Source organism: Eriocheir sinensis, unplaced genomic scaffold (genome assembly GCF_024679095.1).
Source record: "Eriocheir sinensis breed Jianghai 21 unplaced genomic scaffold, ASM2467909v1 Scaffold366, whole genome shotgun sequence".
Classification (NCBI taxonomy): Eukaryota; Metazoa; Arthropoda; class Malacostraca; order Decapoda; family Varunidae; genus Eriocheir; species Eriocheir sinensis.
In genome coordinates, this window is record NW_026111683.1 from 63,962 (window position 1) to 73,443 (window position 9,482).

The 9,482-nt window shown below is 41.9% G+C and overlaps 2 protein-coding genes across 2 annotated transcripts; one reads left to right on the forward strand and one right to left on the reverse strand.

The window, feature by feature from the left end:
- Positions 1-378: 378 nt before the first annotated feature.
- LOC126991925 (uncharacterized) lies at positions 379-3,143 on the forward strand. Its single transcript, XM_050850599.1, has 2 exons — positions 379-1,029; positions 2,422-3,143. The coding sequence occupies exons 1-2, from the start codon at positions 670-672 to the stop codon at positions 3,010-3,012; spliced, it is 951 nt and encodes a 316-aa protein (XP_050706556.1). The 5' UTR covers positions 379-669; the 3' UTR covers positions 3,013-3,143.
- LOC126991924 (putative nuclease HARBI1) lies at positions 1,035-3,814 on the reverse strand. Its single transcript, XM_050850598.1, has 2 exons — positions 3,225-3,814; positions 1,035-2,320 (listed from the first exon to the last, which is right to left on the reverse strand). The coding sequence occupies exons 1-2, from the start codon at positions 3,669-3,671 to the stop codon at positions 1,508-1,510; spliced, it is 1,260 nt and encodes a 419-aa protein (XP_050706555.1). The 5' UTR covers positions 3,672-3,814; the 3' UTR covers positions 1,035-1,507.
- Positions 3,815-9,482: the final 5,668 nt, after the last annotated feature.

The window sequence follows — 9,482 nt, forward strand, 5'->3', positions numbered from 1 at the left end:
AAAGACTGACTGACGAACAGACACACACACACAGAGAGAGAGAGAGAGAGAGAGAGAGAGAGAGAGAGAGAGAGAGAGAGAGTATATCTTTTGAATTTCATATTTTATTTAGTACTTACACATAAAAGGAATCACGTATTATATTAAAGTATAGGATATTATATGATTAAGGATAATAATTCTATAAATAATGAAAAAGGGTTGGTTGCCCACGTGGCAAATCTTAAAATTATATATTAGGGTTAATGGCTTCTCTCTCTCTCTCTCTCTCTCTCTCTCTCTCTCTCTCTCTCGGATGGCATGTAGCAACTGTTATTTTTTTTTAGGGGGGGTGGGGGTGGCGAAGGGAGGGGGTGGCGAGATATTGTGACCGATTAAGGCCGGCCCTAGACGTAACTGTTTATCTGAACGATATAACTGATCAGATAAATCGTTAAGATAAAACTGACGTGTAGGGGGAAATTTGCGCAGATTTTGATCGTTTCAGATGAACTGATCGAGCGGCATGAACAGTTGAATCATTCAAACTTTTTATCTGAACGATCTAATGATTGTTTTCCTTTCAGATGAAAATCTCACGTGTAGGGGGAAAACTGTACAGATTATCAGTCTATTTGTGACTTAAATAAAGTGTGCACGCCTTTTCCAGCTTTTCAGAAATACTTCATTATGAATCGCAAAACATTGGAGGAGTTTATTGACATTTACCAAACCGAAGAGTGTTTATGGAAAGTTAAGTGCAAAGAGTATCATAACCGTGACAAAAGAAACGCAGCATATGGAAAATTAATTGAAAAGTTAAGAGAAACAACACCTGATGCTGACCGTGATATGGTTGTCAAAAAAATCAATAACTTACGCACCACATATAGAAAAGAGTTGAAGAAAGTGCAGGCTTCCAAGAAATCTGGAGCAGGAGCATATGATGTTTATGTTCCAAAACTGTGGTATTTTGAAAATCTTGCCTTTCTACACGATCAAGAAACACCACGAGAAGGTCTTACTAATATTGAGGAAAATGAAAGTGAGGTGAGTTATACATGTATTCTTTTTTAATGAAGTGCGACACGCCCATAGAATAAATGGTATTAACATTTGAAGTAAATGTGTTCAACACAATATTCTGAGCCATCTTGTGCATTTAATGAGACAAAGTGAGTTAAAGTTGCCTATATATAATAACGACGTTATTGAGATATGTAATATGGTATGAATTATTTGAGTTACCCAGTAAATTTGTTATGTTTCCGTCTCGTATGTCACACAAGTAGATAATTATGTATATTTTTTCACTCTAAAATTTTATTTAACCTATCATTTAACAGCAAAACAAATAAAAAATATCATTTATGCTCTACTATCCGGCCCGTTGGCACATGAAACACTGGATCATATATTACATACATAACACCCAGAAAGCAATTTCAGTTACCTAAGAGGTTCTTTTATGTAGCATTGTCACACACATACTTGAGCACGAAGATGTAGCTACAACCTTAATTTCTCTTCACTCAATAAAGTTGTCTTGCCATGGCAGTTTACCTTCACTGATGAAATAATCTGCGAAATTTTCTCTGATAATTTTAGCGGCTTCCATCGGGTTTCCTTGGTTTCTTCGGGCGATATTCATCATATTTGATTCTTCAGCTCTTAAACCTTGCACAGTGGTACCGCAGTTTATATTTTCTACATCAAAGCAATCCGCAGAGGCATAGCTGAGCGAAGATTTCAGTAGATAATTGTGCAACACACAACAAGCCATAACTACGGCATCAATGTTGTCTAAACTCAAATTTATTCGTGTATGAAATATTCTAAATCTTGAGGCCATAATTCCGAAAGCACTTTCTATCACCCGACGTGCTCGTGAGAGACGATAGTTAAATATCTTTCTTTCGTTATGTCCAGTCAAGTCTCCCATTCTATAAGGTTTCATCATATCAGGCCGAAGTGCAAAAGCATCATCGCAAACAAAGACATATGGTAAAACTCTATGTGATTTATCTAATTGTCCTTCAGCTGGTATATTCAGAGATTTATTAGTTAATTTTCTGTAAAACAGAGTATTCTGTATCACTCCGCCATCCGAATTCCTGCCATTTGAGCCAAAATCACACATGATGAATTCGCATTTCGCATTAGCGATTGCCATTAGGACTAGACTATGGCGTCCTTTATAATTATAAAACAGGGAACCACTGTCAGCTGGAGGAATAATATCCACGTGCTTGCCGTCCAACGCCCCCAGACAGTGTGGAAACTGCCAATCTTGCTCAAATTGTCCTGCGACACTTTTCCATTCTTCTTCCGTTTGAGGGAACTGAAATGGAGAAGACTAAAATGAGATTAATGCACTGGAATGCGTCAAAATGATTGGTTTCATTTTCCTTATAATTAATGAAAGGTTATTTCTTCTTTCAGAATTCATGCCATGATGTTGAGCCTGTGCCTGTGTCCAGCCCCTCATCTGATGTAAATGAACTAGAAGTTGCTACTGAAGGAAATTCTATGCTTGACATCAGCTACCCATTACATGTCAGCCGGTCGTCAACTCCTTTACCAACAAATAGTACAACAACTAATGTGGCACCGTCCAGACCTACCCCAAAGAAATGTAGAACGGCCATGAGTGATGAGGTGCTGATGACTATCAATGAACACTTTAAAAAACCAAGGGAGCAAAAAATAGAAGATAAGCATGACGTATTTGGGAAGAATGTTGCACACAAGTTACGTGGATTGGACAATTTACAGAGGATAATGGCTGAAAAAATCATAAATGATGCTCTGTTCGAAGCAGAAATGGGAAATCTTACCCATCATCATAAACTTTTGCCTGTACCAGTAACAAACACTCAATTTCCAATTCAGCACAACGTATTTCCGCAACCCTCTGCCACACCCAGAACAGTACCTCACACCATGCCTCACACAAGCCTTCACTTGCCCTCACTTTCTTCGACAATGGACCCTTTAGCTCAGGCAATTAGTGTATTGAACGAAATCCCTTAGTTATTATATTAGTGATACATAATTATTGGAAACTGGCATACAAGTATTCTGTTTGATATTTGTTTTGGATAATTGTATTATGTATTTCTGGTACAAAAATACCGTACACGTACATAAAGGATAGAAAAATACTGGTTACGTTCTATTTTTTGTTACCATTGTTGTGATTGTGTTATGTACCAACATATTTCTCATACTTATTAAATACTTACCTTCAAATACTGGTTTTGTAGAACCTTATAAATCGCTCGGCATGTTTCAGGAATAATAACCCGGAGAGCTTGAGCTGATATCAAGGTTGAAAACTTCAGGTCTTCATAGGAGCGTCCTGTGGCTAGAAATCTTAAGGTAGCTGTCAGTCTTTCATGAGGCGTTATTGCACATCTCATGACTGTGTCTTCTTTCTCTATGAAAGGTGTTACTAATGATAAAAGGTTCAAGTACGTTTCCTCGTTCATCCTTAAATAATTTTTCCAGTCCTTAGGCACCGCTCTCAACTCCACCAACAAGTTTGTATGAGTATAAGTTTTTCTTTTCAGTAGCCATTCTCTACTCCACTTGCGACCTCGCTTAGATCCAGATGCACTTTTTGCCCTTTTTACACATAATGCCACAGCTAAACCTGCTAGAGCCAGAGATTCCTCCTCCTCGGATGACATTACGGAAACTGTGGTGTGGAAGCGATGAAAATTGTAACGATATATCGGAATGGTGTAGGGGCAGCGACGTCAGATGGCTTGCAACGATTTTTATCTGATCAGTTATATCGTTCAGATAAACAGTTACGTCTAGGGCCGGCCTAAGGCTCGCCGAAATATTTTGACCGATTCGCGAGACTCGTTTCTTGTCGCCTGCCAGGCGCACGACGCACTCCCCCTCAGCCGCTCACCGCCGAGTAATCTCAGTTGCTTACTAGATAGAGAGGAGGGAGGTCGTTTATCGCTGATTTCGCTCAGACGAGTGAGTGGACTTTCTTTCGCAAACTTGCGGTACAGACCACCTCAGATCTCAACAGCATGGAGAAGGACACTTTTGAGGCGTACGTATTTATATTGGTATCCATTTACATTCAGTTGGTAAGTAAAAGATAACTTTGTAGAATGTAAACAAGGTGACGCCAGGCGGGACGCGTGTACAAAAAGGACCATAATATTAACACTTTCCTCCTCTGTGGACCCCGAAGTGTAAATTACCGTAAACCTAATCCAATGTCAGGTCGTCCCGCGTGAGAGTGAGGGAGTGAAGCCGTGAGAGCACCCCAGGGGAGGAGAAAAGGAGAGGCCTTGAGCCTTAGAGGGAAGGGATAAAAATGTGCCGCGGCGATGTGGGCGCCAGCGAGGAGCTGCTGCTGGCCATGAAGTACAATGATGTCTTCAAGATAGCAAGGCGCCTCTCCTCTCTCTAACTCTAACTAACGTGTGATACTCCATTAACTAACCTTACCTGTGTGTCATGACTGTGTATCAGTGAGGTGAGGGTGTACATTGTGACGGAAGGAAGTAAATAAACGAAGGAAGTGAGTAGACGAATAGTGGAAAGGATAAACAAAATAAACGAAATAGTAACAGGCCTGTCTCCACCCCGGTCACCCCCAAGGATGAAAGGTCAGCCTTTCGTCGCACCTTGGTGAGCCTAGCCCACCGGTAAGTCCCAGCCATGACTGGTAGGGAAAAGGGTCGTGGTGTACGCAGTACATGTACCTCAGATCCTTGTTTGAGTGAAGCGATTAATACCAGTAAATTTGTTGCATCAGTTTACCGTTGTGGCACTTATGGGATTGCCATTGGGGACGAAGACTCACTGGAGTGTGAGCATTGCTCTGTTTGGACCCATGGTGCTCAGGACTTCCCTACAAAGCCTTCAATAATGTTGTTGATTAGTCTGATAATGGCCTATGTTATGTTTGCACTTCCTGTTGCCGATGCCTAAATCGTAATAATAGTTAGTCTTCCAACAGCAAGGATATATCTCAACTCTAAGACAGTAAAGGGTCTTGCCAGTGTTGTTGCTAACTTAACTGAAGAAATAAGCAATTTAAAAGCTAACCATGCCAGCGCTGTTGCCAACCCAACTGTAGAAATGAGCAATTCAAAAACTAACCACCAGAATCTTCTCACCACTCTTGACCACTCCTCACTACCCTCTACAGCTGAAATTCACACCTTCTTACATGAATAAGCCTTGGAAATTAGGAAGAGAGAGAAAAATGTTGATTCTGTAATTATAAGAGGTTTAGGATCAGATGTTGATGCCCTTCCTCAGAAATTTAATGATGTTACCACCTCTTTTCTAGATAGTAATACGTCCATCACCCTCGACGAGGTGGTGCCTATCAAGTCAGACCTATTACGGGCCAAGATTAAAGACACTACCTCATTACGATAGGACAATTTACAGTTTCGCCCAACCAACGATTTTCTTACGTGGTTCATGTTTTTTCGGGTGATAGATGTAGTGAATTGCATAATTTTGTGCCTCATCTCTGTCGCAAACGTCTACTTTTCGAGTTTTACCTCTTTTCAAGTTATGCCTATCCCCTTCCCTAAACGATCTTGGGGGACCTGTGGTATACTTCACGGTGGTGTCGGCACTGGTGCCCCTTTGCCGAATGTTGATGGGACAGGGACCCTGGTCCCTACTCATTAACATCTAACCATGCAACACCTTTCTTCCCTATCTCTACAGGATACAGTCTATTGTACATAGCTCTCTCTAACTTAAATTGTTTATCTAATAAGGTTGATTACCTTGTGTCAAAAAAAAAATGTTTTGAGGATGAATTTTCAATTTTCTGTTACTGAATCTTGGCTTGACCCTGTTACTCAAGATTCAGTTGTTAATATTAATGGGTATTCAATATTTCATAATGATTTTGCTTCTCTTATTCCTAAGTTTGGTGTTTGTAAATATATCAATAATAATATCAAGGCAGTTGTTCACAATGATCCAGAGCCATTCCCTAATACTTTGACCATATTTATCCCCACATTTAACCTATATTAACTGTTTATCGTCCGCCCCCTCTTACACTCATGACACATACCGGGTATGTAGCACTTATTAATTACATGTATAACATTAGCCTGGATAAGGAACTTCTTTTGATGGGAGATTTTAACCTACCTTCCATCTCTTGGAATGATGCCGTTCCTGACCTTAACATTAGTGAAACTGACGCCATGTTCTGGGCCTTTTTCCTAACTCTTGGTGCTCATCAGTTAGTTTTAGAACCCACCTTTACAACCTCAGGCAATTTACTAGATCTCATCCTTTCTTCTGAATATGCCATAATCCAAGACGTCAACACTTATCCCCCATTTCCCCGCTGTGGTCATTGTGTTGTCAAAGCCTTATTACTATTCCAAGGCAATACCCTCCATGACAGAGCTAGACCTCCCTTGTTGAACTGGGCTCGAAGTAAATAAGACAAGATTCGTAATGCCCTGTGTTGTGTCGATTGGAACTTTGAACTTATGCACTTTGATGCTGACATGACAATGCCATTAATGTTGTAACATACTCTCTAAACAAGCTTGTTAATATGTATGTTCCTAAAAAAAAACCTTCAAGTAAGACTGTCCCTTGGGAAAAGCATATCCCTCGTAACATAACCAAACAGTGCAGTAAACTCTGGAATGAGTATAAATTACTTAGACAAACTAATGGCAGACTACACCACCTAGCTCTACAAAAACTACTATTCAAAACTATTGAAATCAATGCACAACTAAAGAGTCTAGTTATCCAGTCCAAAATTAATTATGAATCTAACCTAATCGAACAATGCTATACTAAGCCTAAACTCTTCCATTCCTGTATAAAAAAAAAATAGAAAAATGATCTTCCTAAAGGTGGTCCTCTCATGAACAATGGCATCCTCACTGACACCCTGAACTTAAAGTCTGAACTGTTTGTAAATGCTTTCTCATCAGTCTTCATTGATGAGACTCCGTCAAATATTTACTCTCATCAGGTCTATCGTGGCACTCTTTCCTCTGTCCTGTTCTCTCCTAGGGATGTAGAACTCCAATTGAGGGGCCCTAAAAGTAGAGTTTTAAAGGAATGTGCCTCTAAGCTAGTCTACCCTTTCTCTTACCTCTTTAATCTATCCATGCCCTCTGGTACTCTACCACAATTATGGAAATTGTCTCATGGGTCTCCCATCTATAAGAAAGGGTCTTGCAGTGATTCTTTAAACTATAGACCAAATAGTCTCATCCCCATTCCATGCAAGATAATGGGGAGAGAGAGAGAGGGAGATGCATCTTGTAAATTAGCTATTTATAATGTCTACATTTTTTTCTTTTTTATTGCAGGTTTTTCACAGGAACTCGGGGTTAGGGTTATGTCAGGTTAGTTAGGATAGATATGGTCAGATTAGGTTTAGTTGCAGGACAAGTGGATTTTTCTGGCAAACTAATATATACTTTCTGAGGCACTGTAGGTGGCCAGTGGCAAAAGCTGGGTATTTGGAACAAAAAAGATTAATTCAAAACATCAAAAGATACAAGTAAACATTTTCATCCATTATTATTGGTGGGGAGTACCATGAAAATTCACCAAAATTCATGCGAATAAAGAAGGGAATTGTGTTCAATAAAATTTCCCTCTAAAGTATTGTCACTGAAATATTTTGTCATCTGCACAGATTTCAGTTTTATTATCTCTTAACCTTTGTATTGAATATTAAAATGTTTATATTACTATGTATTGTTTCAGAAAAGACACACCACTTGTCATTATTTTCTCAGTGTCTGTCCAGTTGACATGCAACTTTACTTGACTGGTTGCAGTGAAGCATAATATTGACAATTAAAATTCATCATCAGGTTCAACTATACTGTTGAGGAGTACGAGTTGGCCTGCAGACAGAGGCTTGCAGTGTAGCAGTCACCGCTCGAATCGCGTGTTCCTTCCCCTCAGTGACACAAGAAAATGGGGTGCTGCAAAGAGAGACTAAGATTTTCAGTGTTTTCATGTAATGTCCATCGTCACTGTGTCAGTCTGTCTTGTCGCGTCTTCATCGTTAACTTTCCTTGTATTCGTTTACCTTTGACTGTCCGTCCACGTTCTCTTGTTGTCCACCGTTACACATTGTTATACACATACACCAACACTTAAATGTTAACCTACACAAACAACATTAACACAAACGCATACCCACACAAACACCTTTTTTTTTGTGTTGTGTTTGTCTCAATGACTTGTTGTATTTTTGTGCAATAAAGCAACCCTAACGGATACTGACTTTCTCTATCCGTGAACCGATTAGCACTTAGAACACTCGCTACCACCAACAATTGGTGACCCCGGAGTGTTGCTATGGTTCAAGGTGGCTTATAGCCGGTGCCGTTTTAAGGGCACTCTCTCCTAGAGTGGAGGACCTGGGCAGGGTAACTTGTCCATTCGTCCGCCCTCTCCTGGGGCAAAAATCCTCACCTCCATTCGGGGTTCGTGGGGCTGAGCACTCAGGTCGGGAGAAACATTACGCCATAGGCGTAGTTGCCACCTTCAGGGTTTTCCCCCGCCCTCCCCTAGGCGCCTTCTGCGCCTTCCCCAGGCACCCTCTGTGCCTTCCCCAGGCACCCTCTGTGCCTTCCCCAGGCACCCTCTGTGCCTTCCCCAGGCACCCTCTGTGCGCCTCTTCCAGGCACCCTCTGTGCGCCTCTTCCAGGCTCCCTCTGTGCGCCTCTTCTAGGCTCCCTCTGTGCGCCTCCTCCAGGCATCTTCAGCGCCCTTCAGGCATCTTTTGTGCCCCATGGTGCTTCTCCCGGCGCTCACCCACCCACCCCCACCCTTCCTCCTCCCTGTTTTCTGCTGGTCCGGCGACTGAGACACGCACATCGTGTGACACCCTACACAGACTCAGTGAACACTCAAACACAGTGCGACATATTACTGAGACACAGTGCCACACACTCAGTGTACACGCCACACACAGACTCATTGTACACGCCATACAGACAGTGTATACGCCACCACACACCGCAGACTCAGTGTACACGCAAACACAGTGTGACACCCCACTGGGATTACTAGCTGCCCCCTGGATTAACCACCGCCTCCTGGATCTACCACCGCCCTCTTGGATTATCCTACACTTGTGGATCTATGTGTACAGTGCAGCAAGTCCCCAGCAACAGTTAGTGTCACAGTGTTCCCACTAAGTGTACAGTGTTGTTTTACAGTGCTTTCTTGGACACTGGTTCACTCCCCGGGCCACTGAGGTCCCTAGCACGCGCCAGTGCCTATACTACACGCAGTTCGTTCTACTCTCACGGACTGCCGTGGCTCCTGGCCCGTTGTACGCCAGCGCCCTTGCCAACACCGTTCAACTTCACCATGTCTGACGACGACAACTCTTCCGCTGCGGCGGCGGTGTCCTTCAAAGCGCCGCCCTTCTGCTCACAGGACCCGTCCATATGGTTCTCGATTTTGGAGTGCGGATTCAAGACCGCCAAAATTACTAA

Bases quoted from the DNA above. Each gene is read 5' to 3' on its own strand.
- LOC126991925 (XM_050850599.1), top strand. From the start codon at position 670: ATGAATCGCAAAACATTGGAGGAGTTTATTGACATTTACCAAACCGAA. The intron at 1,030-2,421 runs GTGAGTTATACA...TTCTTCTTTCAG, and splicing joins TTGAGGAAAATGAAAGTGAG to AATTCATGCCATGATGTTGA.
- LOC126991924 (XM_050850598.1), bottom strand. From the start codon at position 3,671: ATGTCATCCGAGGAGGAGGAATCTCTGGCTCTAGCAGGTTTAGCTGTG. The intron at 2,321-3,224 runs GTAAGTATTTAA...TCTCCATTTCAG, and splicing joins TACAAAACCAGTATTTGAAG to TTCCCTCAAACGGAAGAAGA.